The sequence below is a fragment of the Musa acuminata genome, chromosome BXJ1-8, assembly GCF_036884655.1.
Source record: "Musa acuminata AAA Group cultivar baxijiao chromosome BXJ1-8, Cavendish_Baxijiao_AAA, whole genome shotgun sequence".
Taxonomy (NCBI): domain Eukaryota; kingdom Viridiplantae; phylum Streptophyta; class Magnoliopsida; order Zingiberales; family Musaceae; genus Musa; species Musa acuminata.
The window spans coordinates 9,733,621-9,747,390 of NC_088334.1; the positions used below are offsets into that span (position 1 = coordinate 9,733,621).

A 13,770-nucleotide genomic window follows, 5' to 3' on the forward strand; every position below is an offset into this window, starting at 1 on the left:
GATCCAGAGTCAATCTACCAGGTGTTAATATTAACATTGACCATATTAGATTCATAACACATAAACGAGGTTGGTTTACCTTTCTTTTCAAGTCATTGTTGAAATTTCGTGAATTCCTTCTTTATGTGTCCCTTTCTTTTACAAAAGAAATACCTTGCTTCTTTCTTGATATCAGCTTGGGGTGGTATTTTACCTTTTCCATACTGATGAGCTTTCTGATTGGCTTGATGTTTATCAGTTTTGTTCTTCCTGTGAGTGGTTACTATCAATGCACTCTCACCCAATTCCATCACTAGCCTCTCTTCTTCTTAAACACGTATGGTCATTAATGTTGAATCTCGGATTTTGATGATGAAACTAATTGATTGTATTTAGATGTTTAATTGCATTTTGAGTGATGCAGGTCTATTCGATCAGGATTAGACAGTTAACGCAGGAGGAATTGACGTTGCGCCGGAAGAGATCACGTCAGGATATTGGATGGCTGAACGCTTCGGACGTCGGGCATCGGGCCAAGGAGAGCGGAATTGCGCCAAGGATATCAAGGTTGCAGAGGTCAACCGCCGATTGGGCAACAAGCCGCAAGAGAGGACGAAGCGCTGAAGAATCGGACGAAGCGCCAACCAATGACGTGCCGGGCAACAGAATGTCAATTCGCGTTGTAATAATTGTCTAGATCGGAGTAGAGTTTTTGCTTGTGTGTGCAGGATTAACTACGATAACGACGAAGACATAAAGCAAAACAAAGTGTCGGAGTCAAGCATGAAGGATTTGTTGCGAGATCGAGAGTTCGACGGAAGTCCGAAGGTTCGTCGGGAATGCTGCCGGAACTAGCCAAGAATAAGTAGGGAGCTTGCCGAAGGGTTTTTCGGAAGCTCGCCGGAAAGTTCGTTGGAAGTTTGCGGAGCTCGCCGAGAAAGATCAGAGCTGGCCAAAGAAGCTCGTTGGAACTCACCAAGATCAAATCGTGAAGTCTAGGAGCTTGCCGGGAGTCCGTAGAATAGTTTCCGAGAGTTTATCGGAAGACCGTCGAAAGTTCGCCGGAAGCTCGCCGGAAGAAGTCTTGACTTACGGAATTTGTAATAGCTTAGAAAATGTCTTTAAATTCGTAGTTAGCACGTTAATTAGGGTTAGGATTAGGTGTTAATCCTATAACCCAAATAGGGGCCAATTGGGCCCGAGTTCGGACTGGTTTAGGCCAAGTTTGGAGCCCAACTAGTGAGCTGAATTGGCCTAGGCGGTGGCACCGCTTGACTGGGCGGTGGCACCGCCCAGCACTGTCAATGTCTGATAGTGACAGGCGGTGGCACCGCCACTGACAAGCGGTGGCACCGCCAGCATCGGGAACCCAAAGAGAATTCAAATTTTGGAGCCCAAATTTGAATCCTCTTGAGGCCTATAAATACCCCTCAAGTCTCAGCTGAGAATACAACTTTTTGAGCAGCAATTGTTTGAGAGAAAGGTCTTAGAAAAGTCTTTGCTAGTCTTGTTTTCAATTTGCTAGTGTTCACCTCCTTCTTTCTTGCTGAAAATCTGTAAGAGAGTGAACCGCTTGTAAAAAGTTGTAAGAGGGGTATTTGCCCTTCCATTTCAAGAGATTTGCTAGTGGAAGGTGGGAGCCTCATCGAAAAGGGGCCTCGCAAGTGGATGTAGGTTATTTGACCGAACCACTATAAAATCGGCGTGATCTCTGGTTTGCATTTACTTATTGTCATTTACATTACTGCAAACCATTTGCACTTTAATGCTCTACTTCTTTGTCTCCGTCTTACTTATCTCTTCAAGTTAAAACGCAATCGAAATGGTTTCAAACGAAAACGCTACTTTTATCGTACGAAGTTTCTGAAAGTGTTTAAATCGTCAAAAGTTTATCACACTTTACCGCTGCACTAATTCACCCCCCCCCCCCCCCCCCCCCCCCCCTCTTAGTGCCGCTCCGATCCTAACAATTAATTCATTGATTGACCATTTATCCTTATGAGTATTGTATGCAATTTTAAAAGAGTCATATTGAGGTGGAATGGTATTCAGAATATAGTGCACCAGGAATGATTCTGACATATTAACCTCAAGTTTCTTAAGTTGAGCTGCAATATCTCGCATTTGCATTATGTGCTCACGCACACCCTTTATGTTGGTGAGTCTAAGGGATGAAAATTTCATTATAAGGGCACTTGCTAATGCATTATCCGAAATGATAAATTGTTCATCGATAGCTTTTAGCAAGTCTCGGACATTTTCATGCTGGTCAACAGAACCACGTATGCCAACAGTCATCTTAATTTTGATAAACATCATGCTGAGCCGATTGGATCGCTCTCATCGCTCATATAACGTGATCTCAGTTGGAGTGTTGGTATTAGTGACTATTAGTGGTTTGTCTTTCCTAATAGCATAATCAATATCCATACACCCTAAATGGAGGAGAACCCTCTCATTCCATATCTTATAGTTATCACTATTAAGTTCAGGAATATCACATCGAATAGCAGAGAAATTAACAGTTTGAGAAACTGCATAAAATCAAGCATGCTTATCTCACAATTTGAAGCTTAATAGTCTAAATTACATGTTTTACCAATGTGAAACATGCCAAAAATATAAATCTCATTACATAAAAATTGTCTATGAGCTAAATTCTTAATTCAAATATATTCAAATGGTCTTTATGATAAAACTATTAAATTATATTCCAATTCATAATCCCTATGGGTAAATTATGAAAATAATCTGATATTCGATCCTGATTAATTATATTAAATATAATAAAAGATCCTATGGGATAACAATTATTATATGAAATATAATCAGTCACAATATGATGTCTAATTACTTATGTGATCCTTATTTTAACTTTATATATAATTTTAATTAATTAAGGATGTTGTGGCTAATTTTTAACTAATTAAGATTATATGGATCACTAAACATTTTAAACATAAAAAATTGACTCATAAGCATAATTTTATATGACTAAATATGCATACGTAATATGAGCATTTTACCGACTAAAAATGTTGAAAATGATATTTCCTTATGATTTTCTGTTGAATCTCGTATTTTGATGATGAAACCACTTGATATGTGTTTATGTTTTAATCTGTGTTTTGAGTGACGCGGGATGCTTCGATCAGGATGGGACAATTAAAGCAGGAAAAATCATGTTGTGCCGGAGGAACATGTCAGAAGATTGGACGTCGGGCCGGTGGATCGGTCGACGTATCGACAGAAGGCTTCGAGCTGTGGACTCGGGCATCGGGCCAAGAAGAGCGGGTATTGTGCCAAGGATATCGGAGTTGCGGAGTCAACTGGCGGATTGGGCAATAGCCGCAAGAGAGGACGATGCGTCGAATAATCGGATGAAGCGTCGAGGGACCAATGACATACCGGACAACTTGGTTAATTGCTTAGGATTAATTGTCTCGATCGAAGTTTTGTTTTACATGTGCAGGATTAATTACCATGGAAGTAAGATATGTAGCAGGAGTTGCGTTGGAGTCAAGACCATGATCACGTTGGGGGTTCGAGAGTTCGACGGAAGTCCGGACGGTCGTCGGAGGTTCTGCGAGAACAAATCTGAGAAGTCCAGGAGCTTGCCGAAGAAGCTCATTGGAACTCGCCAAGTGGATCGTTGCAAGTCCAGGAGTTGGCCGGAAGTCCGTCGGAGCATCGCCGAGTGTTCGTCGGAAGCTCGTCGGAAGAAGCGATTGATGCACCGGAGTAAGTTGCAGTAAATGTCTTAAGAAATATCGTAGTTAGCATGTAGATTAAGCTAAGAATGAGAGGTGATCCCATTAACTTAATCTGGGGGTAATTGGACCCTTGACAGACCCAAATTGGGCCGAATGGATCAGCTCATTCGGACCCAAATTTCCTGGCCGGTGGTGGCACCGCTTGGGTAGGTGGTGGCATCGCCCAGGAGCTCAATCTCCCAGGAAAGCTAGGCAGTGCAATCGTCTAGGTTAGGCGGTGGCACCACTTGGGCTCAGTCTCCGAGCGAGACTGGGCGGTGGAACCACCCTAGTCAAGCGGTGGCACCGCCAGAGCTCGGTCTCCGAGCTCTGTCAGGCGGTCGTACCGCCTAGTCTGACGGTACTACCGCCAAGACCCCGAAAATCTGGGAGATGACATTTTTGAGCTCCAAATTCAAACCAGTTTGGGGCCTATATATACCCCACCCTTTCCTGCATGAAAGGGCACCGAAAATCCAATCTTACTTTGTGAATTTTAAAGCTCAAAAGTGTTGTATAAGCTAAAAGTTCTCCTCCCTCTTTTCTTCCAAGTTTTGATCATTCAAGAGAGGAGCGAAAATTCTATAAGGGTTGTCTCCTAAGCCCGTCAAAAGGAGTGAAACTGTAAAAGAGTGATTGGCCTTCGCCTATTAAAGGAAGGCCTCTAGTAGACGCTAATGACATCGTCGGAGGAGGAAGCCGAAAGTGGATGTAGGTCACGTTTGACCGAACCACTCTAAAATCTGGTTTGCGTTTCCTTTGTGCTATTTATCTTAATTGCAAACTACCTTCCTTACTTTACTTCAAATACGTTTTCGTAAGCTTTCAAAGTTATTATCCGCACGAAACGACTTTTACATCAGAATCGGATTTCAACGTACGAACGCAGTTTTAATCGTCGAAAGTTTTCCGCTGCACTAATCCCCCCTCTTAGTGCTCTTGATCCTAACATTTTCAACAAAATATATCAAGAAGTTTCCAAGAAGAAACCAAAATCAAATCATTTTTATGACATAAAAATGAAAACTATTTCATATCAAGGCAATGGTCAAAAGACTCTGATACCAAATGTAAGAAATCATTGAAGCCAACTTGTGTTTCTAAATCATTATAATGGAAACACAATAAAACTAACGCGGAAACAAAATAGCATACCTTCAGCCATGGTTGTCAAGAATTTCTACAGATGTTTCTTCTTGAACTTTGACACTTTTCGGCTATGAACTCTCGCTTTAGATGGTGTAGGAAATCCTTTTGATTCAAAAAGATAATCGAGCCCAGGGACCAAAATCCTTCCTCATATATATATAGATGTTCTCCCATCAAGAACATTTATCATCACCAACTCATAACATTCAAGAATTAATTCAAATTTATAACGTTCCGACCATAACGAAGAACTTTAATGATATTAAATATTTAATTTAATAATAACGGTTTCATGTATAATGAATGAAAAATTAAAATTATTTAAACCATAATAAATGAAAAAATTTATGATAATAAATTATGAATCTTACGATTATATTATTATTAAATAAGATATTTAATAATAACGGTTACAGTACCCAGTCACCATCTAGACCTAGGTTTGATTCTCTTCCGATGCACGTTTTTTTATTTTTTTTTTTCCAACTTTGCTTGCCAAGATTCTACCGAGTTGTGCTCCAGAATACTATACTTGCATGATCCAGGACAGTACAATGAGTATGAACAACAGTGATGATTGATGATACTCGCTTCCCTAGACTTAAGTTATCTGACCCTAAACACAATACTAACATAATTCAGGACAGTACAATGGTTAATGATCATCTGATGATTAATGATACTCAACAAAGCCATATGAAAGATCTTACAATAATTAGTCACGAACTCATGGTGGTGTTTTTGTCTCCCCAACCTGGCCTTTTGCAGGCTTGCAGGCTGAAGAATGGGAGCCATCAACAGAATCTGCTTCTTTCTCGGCTGAAGGTTCAGCTTCAGGTATCTTATGCCTGATACCGACTTGCCATGAGCCCTCTTTTGTGTCTGCACTGCCGTTGCTACTTCCAGCAATGTGTCGATCATTCTTTGGGAGTTCAAACGTGTCAATTGAATGCATTATATCAGAGGTTGTGGTTGATAGTCCTTCCACAGTAGAAGTAATCTGGAGTTTGTCAATGTTCGACTTGCATTGCTTCTCAAGAATCATCTGAAGAAATCTTCCTTGCTCTTCAATTCTCTGCTGCAGATTTCTCTGAATCTGCAGTAAAAGTCATATAACAAATTATCTCTGTTGGTAAGAATTCACCTAAAAAATCTGTTCTCACATGTCTAACAACCGAGAAAAACAAACCAAACATACTATCGTTGAGATTTACTGTCATCAGAAAAGGTGACTGCTGTGCACACCAGAATTTATTTTGTTCTGAGAAGTGTGGTGTTTCACAGGGATCTGTAGATGCATTCCCCAAAACTTGGGATACATATGATGATCTAATGAGCCTTTTGTGAATGTAAGGATATAAGTTATGTTAGGAAACACAGTTGTACCTTTTAGTTGCACAACTAACTAAATGGTGTTAAAAAAAAACCTAAATGGTGTAAAGCTATCCTCACAGCCAACTACGAAGGGTTGAGGTTTAAGGCTCTGTTAGTTGTTTAAGATGAAAATATCTCCAAGATAAGACAGTCCTTTGGCACATATTACCAGAGTTTAAATGAAATCACATAAATGGGAGTTTTAACATAATCACCTATACGTTTTCTACAGTAACATGGTGATGATAGATCTCTGTTTCTTATTATATATAGAGGCTAAGCACATTATTAACATGGAGGAGATGGGATAATTTATATTAACATCCCGATATACAGTTGGTTTGCATTCATCATACAAAATAAAATGTGTATCCATCTACAGTTGGTCAAGTGTTTTTTGCCTGATTATCAATATCCATTACAGACGAATTAGTCAGATATGGTAAACAGGATGTTCACGAACGTTCAAGAGTCTTCGTGAAAGTTTAATAACTTCAAGAGGATTCACATGGTGTTTACAACTTTCACAAGTTTTCTGCAGATTTTGCATCTTCAGTAATGAGAAGAATCCTGCTCTCAAGGTGACATGGATGATAGATGGCTGAACGAAATGCAAAAGTTGCAAGTGGCAGAAAATGCCACCCTTAACTACAAATAGCTTATGAAAAGAGAAAGTGATCAACCCTAAGGCACAGTCCTGCTGATACTATGGATTGTATGTAGTTGGATACAGCTAATCCAGAGATAGGAAAGAAAACACAATGTGGAAAGAGCAAGATTACGTTTAGTTTCTCAGAAAAGCTCTTACTTATGTTTCATAAAATGAACCTCGTGTTTACAATCCATACAACTGTTTCATAAAATTGCATTGACAATGCAACTCCATAACAAATCATAAATTCCAATAGAAAGATGTTCACAAACTACATTGATTTACAGGAGATGAGTTCTAGAAAATGAATCCACGACTCAACTCAAATTTGCAGTGAAAAATCTTTTAGATTCAAGTCAACCATGAAAATGTACCTCAAGTTGCTCATGAAGCTGTTTTTGGACAACCACCTGGAGCCGGAGAGCTTCAGTGAGATCAAAACTTCTGCCATCAAAATGAAAGGTAACATCAAAAATTCAAATCAAACAGAGTACATCCTATTAAAAATAACTCAGAAGACAAAAAGCTGTAACTTCCAAGTTCTGACTTTGAGTTGTTCAGTGTCTTGACACCATAGTGTTCCACTATTGTCAAAAGAGAATGAATTAACATTACTGCTTTAACTCTTAAGATAGTACTCATGTCTTAAGGTCGAGAGAGATAATGCTCACGTCTTGAGGTCTAGAGAAGGCAATTCTTCTTTCAAAGTAGTCTTCTTGTTGGATGGCCCTGTTTGTATCAAAACAACCATTGCATTCTCTATGTTATTCATACAGCTGATGCTACTAAAGCTCATCAAAGGTAACGAAAGTTAAAAAAGGTTCAATGCTGCTGACAGGTAGTTGTATATGAAGAAGATGCTGATCACTCAAGTTTTCATTTGCTTTATCAATGATAAAAATCAAATGATTAAAGAAGAAACATGTATAATAGTATAACATTTTGTTTTTGATGTTGTGAATGCCACATCCAATACTGATTTACCCTCTGATGAGTCTGGCCTGTACCGAGTTGTTCTATATTTCTGAAATAGAAAGGGAAAAATCTTAGAAGTAAAGAAAGAAATGGCACACAAACTGAAGGTATATAACAACGAAAACCACAAACCTGCAGGTGGCTCTTCACATGGTATATTGTCAAGCCTTCAACTTTCATGAGCTTTAGTACACCTTTCGGAGTGGCTTCTGAAGTTAAAAAGCAATTACCGGTCAATCAATATCTAACATGCTTTGGACAAAAGAAGAACGAAAAGAATGACACACTTTCACTACCACCAAGCTGATTGACAGCATTTACAAAGCATTCATGGAGCTCAGGATTCCAGCGCATGCGTGGCTTGGCTGCACTAGTGACAGCACAAATCTCTCCTGAATTGGATGGAACAGAATGATGGATTGGTGGCTGGTGCACTGATAAACTAGATGACGATTGGGATGATGTTGGGTGTACAACCTATACAACAACTAAAAATATCAAATCAGAAGCAGAAAGGACATGAAACATAATTATGTTTAACATGACTTTATAAACATATTTTTCATCATCCCTACAACACCCACCAAAGGCTAGTTGGTTGTCCACATCAATCATTTACTTGACATATTTGGGTTGCCTAATAAATGTCGAGTGGCACAATAAATTAGGACTTGACTATCCTTCATATTGCAGCTCAAAATGCTATCATCTTTTTTAAACAAAAGAATTGTAGACAATGACCAAGAAATATCCATTATCAAATAGCAAGATTCATCCAATTTGTACAGCTTTGATATGAATGGAGATTAATAAACACAAGAAAAAGGAAAATATAGTATTGAAAATTTTTGCGATTTGATGAAGGTTCCAACAAAAAGAAAATCGCATACCTTTGGCTGAGATTCAACAGCAGTTTCCCTGCAATCTTCATCTATTATATCTGCCCACCACTCCTTTTGCTTACTAGGATCATTAGAGACCATGGTGGAATTTCCTAATATTTGATTGCTCAAAGAAAAATTATTGTCTGGATAATCAAGAGTATCATGAAGTGTATCTGGAGACAAATTTATTTTGGTAGTCTCTCTCGAAAAAATTAGTCATCATAGGTTGAAGTGTTCCTGTATATAAAAATTTAGATGAATGCATAGAGACCAACTTTTGGTGATTGTGTAGCAACTGGAGGATGCCTCATTTGAAGTGACAAAGAAGATCCATGATATTCTGAAGAAAGCCTGCAAGAGGATGAATGCAAAGATCCAACGATCCCACTATCAGAAACAAATGATCTATGTTGAGGAGACAGCAGATTGTTTTTTAACGGCCTCAACTGAGACCTGTTGTGAGGCTCAGGGAAGTTCTCTACTGAGGTGGTTGGTAGAAGAGGTAATGATGAAGATATAGTCCATAACTACCGTTTCTTTCCATCCACAAATTGTCTGCAGAAAAATTGCTATCTTATATAAGAACAGCATTCTGAAATAATTCTTATATCTTCAATGACAGCTTGCAAACCTTTATCCTTCATTTCGGAATCTTCATGGAAACATGAAATACTTCCCTAACAAGAAGTATCAGAATTAGACGAATGTATATGGTGTAGGCTACTAAACATATAGTACGTGTGGTGATATGTTTATAAGATTATCATCTCAGAATCAACTAACAATTCTGACTCCAAGAAAAGCATAGGAAAATTATCCAACAACAGGAATGACTATAACAAAAGCATGCATTACATTAGGCATAGCACTGCTGTTGACAAGACATAGTAGAAGCAATCCTAACACAATGAATGGAAAAGAACGGATAGATAATGCGAGCAAATCCCCACAAAACTTGACATACTAAAAATTTTCTTTTGCAGAGGAGCTATACTAAAAGTCTGTTTAACTGTGCACATGCACAAGTGCAGCATAGCTCAAGATGCTGCACCAGTTCATAATAGCAAAATCATAAACCAACCAACACTGCACCCAAAAAACATTACTAGCAATAAACGAAGATTCGTCCAATGGAAGATGGTTTACACCACAGCCAACATGCTTCAAAAGGAGTATATAAATATCACTATATTTCATTAACGAACAGGAATCAACGAATTTACATATCGAATACTACCTCGCTGCACGCAAAGCGAAGAGAGTCTCCTCAATCCAGATGAAGTGAAAGCGTCAATAACAAGAAATCTAATTCTAATACATATCAATATTCCTTTCCATGATTAGAGGGCCAAATGGGAAAACTCGAAATCAAAAAGGGAACTTTACATGCCACCTAAACAAAACCAAACAATTACTCTTAAATTCCAATCTTGTGCACGTAAAGGATAAGGAGAAAAATCTCTAAAGCTATGTTTTCTAGAGTTTCCATAAAAAACTAACTTGAAATGAGTTTTCCAGTCACGAACGAATCAACCAAATGGGACTAAACAAAAAGAGCATCAGTTGCCCAAATCTGATGGGTCCTGACGAAATCTAAACTCCTCAACTGACCAAGGGAGGGGGATCGTTATCACCGTAAACGTAAAGGCGAAGGATTTCACCGGAGAAGGGGAAGCGACAAAGAATTCCGGTGGCGAGAGAGATGGGGTGGCGCAGCAACCGCGAGGTTATAAAAGAAGAAACAAATTCTGATTCAAACGATTTAGTTAATAGAATAATACTTCTATACCCTGTGATGTTTACCCGCAATTCTGAACCAGAGAGGGAGCTTAGTCACACCGGGCGGACCCCACGGGCCCAGAATTCATTTATCCAACCATCACTCGAGAGGCTGACATAATGGCGAACTCGAGTATTTATTTTTCTTTCCTTTATTTTATTTGTTGTATTTTGCATATACTAATAGTTATAATATTTTATTTTATTTTATTTGAGTCAGAAGCGTAAATTATGTTTAATGATTTTTTTTTATTTTTAATAAATTAATAGGATAATTAACTCATGAGTTTTTGTGATAACAGTCTCTTCCTTTTCGATCGCGTCGCACGCGATTCTCGGCTCCGCCGATTGGTTAGGTTGGCTTCGTTGGGAAGGCCACGTTGATTGGGATGGCTTTCTCGCCCTCGGTCATCCAAGGGGCCCGTGCATTTCCGGCAGCGCCACCCACCGCCTCTGCCTGCGCTCTCGTCGCACGAGATTCTTGTTTCCGCCACGGGTTTCCCCCGGACATCCAACGAGGATCCTCTCACTATCTCTCGTCATGAGCAAACATACGTTCCAGACCGCAGTTGAAATCCATCACAAGTGTTTGCAGAAAATTACTGGTTGCAGAAAGCGATCAACCGAGGCACGAATGTATTTTCTGTGATTATCATCAATCTCCGGAGCGTATTAACGAGACAGGAAACTGTCGACTCCCAGTCTTGGGAAGGTGAAGTTTTATTTCTGCATGGTTGGGGAATGGACAGGGGAGCTCCGGCGGCGGACGTCGCCCGGTGAGGATTCGCTTGGCCTCCTTCGACTCCACCCAACAAAGTAGACTGGGATCCCCAGCACCTCGTGCCAGACGCGCCAACACTTCCGACGTTCCTCGATATCGACCGGAGGCAAGCCAAGTGACGGCCGAGCATCCTGCCGCAATGCGTGCTGAAGCCGATGACATTGTCCCTCGCCGGTAACCACGGGACGCAGCTAGCCAGGGGCGGAGGGTGGAAGCGGCGGCCGCCGGAGCTGGGAGTTTGTGACATGGTACGTGCTGTAGGAGAGTCGCTTGGAAAAATGAGAAGCAGAGAGACAGCAGACGGGTTTGTCACACAGCCACGAGTCCGTCCTAACCGACACGTGGCAATCAGCACCATGATCAGATACGTCATATGTGACCGATCGATTTGCCGTGCCAGGGGCGGCGGGGACAGGTGGCGCACGGGGTTCGTGCAGTTGTCAGGAATGGCGCGCCACCGCTTCGCGTCCTTCGGAAACGGCTGCCATGCACACGCCCACGTTGAGGGCGGAGGGCGCTCCTCGTGTCCGCGCATATGCCTGATCTCTCTTCAACCCTTCTCTTTTGCTCTCTATATCAGGAGCCCGTACTGCTCTCTATATCAGGAGCCCGTACTTCCCGGTTAACGGGAGTCATTGCATTGTGGGGATTGTGCCCTGTTTTGTGTGAGCGTGAGAGCGGGGTGGAGGAGGTGAGCGAGGATGACGGAGTCGAAGGACGCGATGTTGACGATGGCGACGCAGGCGCCGGTGACGCTGGAGAGGAGGATACGGACTGACCTGGAGGAACACCTTCCTAAGCCTTGTGAGTGCTTCTCTTTTATGTCTGTCGTCTGAGTGAGCTCATCATTTCTGCAGTAGTTTCGATGGTTTAAAGTGGCCCCCTAATGCCGAGGGCAATGGAAGCTTCGGTTGAATCATGATGTCCTTCCAAGCTAAGTCCGCTAATTGCTCGCAAAAGGTAAAGGAAGGTGCACTGACATGAGTGTTTGTCCAAGCCGTGCAAGTATACTTCTATGAGAGCATCAAACTTGTGTTCATGGAGTTCTAACGTTACATCTAGTATCTACATTGTGTTCGTGTTCTACTGTAAGCGTATGTTCTCAAATACGTGTTCTTGAGAACTTCTCAATGAAGCCTGGGTGAAACTTGAACTACAGATCTGTCGAGAGGATTAGCTGCTCCGGACGTGTATCATCCTGAAGGTACAAAAGAGCACAAGCATCATCATCTGAGTGTTCTTCAGCAGCACGTTGCCTTCTTCGACTTGGATGATAACGGGATCGTGTACCCTTGGGAAACCTACGCAGGTATGATTCATATAAGAGCATGCTAGCTAGTCTTTCATGGCAGGTCAGTGGTAGATTGAATCTGCCGGATTAATAGAAAGAAATTGGTAGACTGTTCTTTTTTTCACTCAGACTGACATCAAGAAAACAGGATCTCGAGCGATCGGTTTCAACCCTATACTGTCATTGATCATGGCAATTCTAATCAATGGAGCCCTGAGCTATCCATCTCTTCCGGTAAGCTAATGAGACAAATTCATCGGATAATATTAGTCTACTATTTAATGTCATTTGGTTTGCATGCACAATAAAAGTCAACCGTTGGCAGGGATGGATTCCGTCCCCCTTCTTTCCGATATACATCCACAACATCCATAGATGCAAGCATGGCAGTGATTCGGGAACTTTTGATGCCGAAGGAAGGTATTCCAATTTCTTTTACAAAGTCCGTATATGTATATTTATGTACTGCTAATGGACGTCGTTGGTTTCAGATTTGTCCCCGTGAATTTTGAGAATATATTCAGTAAATATGCCCGGACAGATCCCAACCGGCTTACTTTTGCTGAAATGTGGCGAATGACAGAAGGCCAACGAGTTACCTATGACATCTTTGGGGGGTGAGGCATCTTCTAATCATCTTCCAAAAAGACTCTGTTTTCTTGTGATTTAGATAGGAACCTCCAGCTGGAGGATTCACATCATCATGTCTCATGTTGTATCATGTGTTTTAGTGCAGGATCACAGCGAAGTTGGAATGGTTAATCCTCTACCTGCTTGCCAGAGACGAGGAGGGTTTCCTGCCAAGAGAAGCCATCAGGCGATGCTTCGATGGAAGCTTGTTCGAGTACTGCGCCAGCCAGCGAGAGGCATACGAGAAGACATATTAGGCTCATCTTCTGTAGCAGCAGTGTGTTAATAATTTCTTAGTAATAATGTTCCTACAACTTCTGGACGCTGGTTGTGAGCTAGTGTTTGTAATTTTAAATGCTGCAATGTTGGGAGTCTCTGTTCATCCTCTGAGAACGTTCCAGACTTTTCTCGATGTTAATATTCTGAGTCCTCTGGATTGTGTTTATTAGTGTAATCTGTGACGCTCGGAAGCTGGAAGCCATGTTAATATTGCATCCATGTTCCTAACCTTTAGACAAGAAAGA

At 40.9% G+C, this 13,770-nt stretch overlaps 2 protein-coding genes across 11 annotated transcripts; one reads left to right on the plus strand and one right to left on the minus strand.

Moving 5' to 3' along the window:
* Window positions 1-5,391: 5,391 nt before the first annotated feature.
* LOC103994225 (protein PHOSPHATE STARVATION RESPONSE 1-like) lies at window positions 5,392-10,455 on the minus strand. Of its 9 annotated transcripts, none has more exons than XM_065078914.1 (10): window positions 10,266-10,455; window positions 9,397-9,442; window positions 8,772-9,320; window positions 8,169-8,358; window positions 8,014-8,090; window positions 7,891-7,930; window positions 7,578-7,635; window positions 7,440-7,490; window positions 7,281-7,350; window positions 5,392-5,976 (listed from the first exon to the last, which is right to left on the minus strand). In XM_065078914.1, the coding sequence occupies exons 3-10, from the start codon at window positions 8,862-8,864 to the stop codon at window positions 5,608-5,610; spliced, it is 948 nt and encodes a 315-aa protein (XP_064934986.1). In that variant the 5' UTR covers window positions 8,865-9,320; window positions 9,397-9,442; window positions 10,266-10,455; the 3' UTR covers window positions 5,392-5,607. The 9 variants fall into 9 exon arrangements, with proteins under 9 accessions (XP_064934986.1, XP_064934984.1, XP_064934983.1 ...); XM_065078912.1 differs by having other exon boundaries at window positions 9,397-10,158; XM_065078911.1 differs by having other exon boundaries at window positions 10,003-10,455.
* Window positions 10,456-11,011: 556 nt separating this feature from the next.
* On the plus strand, window positions 11,012-13,691 carry LOC103994224 (peroxygenase-like). 2 transcript variants are annotated; one of them, XM_018830340.2, is made up of 6 exons: window positions 11,012-12,129; window positions 12,485-12,634; window positions 12,765-12,850; window positions 12,942-13,036; window positions 13,108-13,233; window positions 13,348-13,691. In XM_018830340.2, exons 1-6 carry the CDS (start codon window positions 12,027-12,029, stop codon window positions 13,376-13,378), a joined length of 591 nt encoding a protein of 196 aa, XP_018685885.1. In that variant the 5' UTR covers window positions 11,012-12,026; the 3' UTR covers window positions 13,379-13,691. The 2 variants fall into 2 exon arrangements, with proteins under 2 accessions (XP_018685885.1, XP_009412834.1); XM_009414559.3 differs by having other exon boundaries at window positions 11,028-12,129; window positions 13,353-13,691.
* The last annotated feature ends 79 nt before the right edge of the window (window positions 13,692-13,770 follow it).

What these genes read in the sequence shown, in the direction of transcription:
- LOC103994224 (XM_009414559.3), top strand. Translation starts at nt 12,027, where the DNA reads ATGACGGAGTCGAAGGACGCGATGTTGACGATGGCGACGCAGGCGCCG. An exon ending in TGAGCTATCCATCTCTTCCG is followed by an intron (nt 12,851 to 12,941) that starts GTAAGCTAATGA and finishes AACCGTTGGCAG; the next exon opens with GGATGGATTCCGTCCCCCTT. An exon ending in ACTTTTGATGCCGAAGGAAG is followed by an intron (nt 13,037 to 13,107) that starts GTATTCCAATTT and finishes CGTTGGTTTCAG; the next exon opens with ATTTGTCCCCGTGAATTTTG.
- LOC103994225 (XM_065078914.1), bottom strand. Translation starts at nt 8,864, where the DNA reads ATGGTCTCTAATGATCCTAGTAAGCAAAAGGAGTGGTGGGCAGATATA. An exon ending in TCAGCTTGGTGGTAGTGAAA is followed by an intron (nt 8,091 to 8,168) that starts GTGTGTCATTCT and finishes TTTTAACTTCAG; the next exon opens with AAGCCACTCCGAAAGGTGTA. An exon ending in CAGGCCAGACTCATCAGAGG is followed by an intron (nt 7,636 to 7,890) that starts GTAAATCAGTAT and finishes TGATACAAACAG; the next exon opens with GGCCATCCAACAAGAAGACT.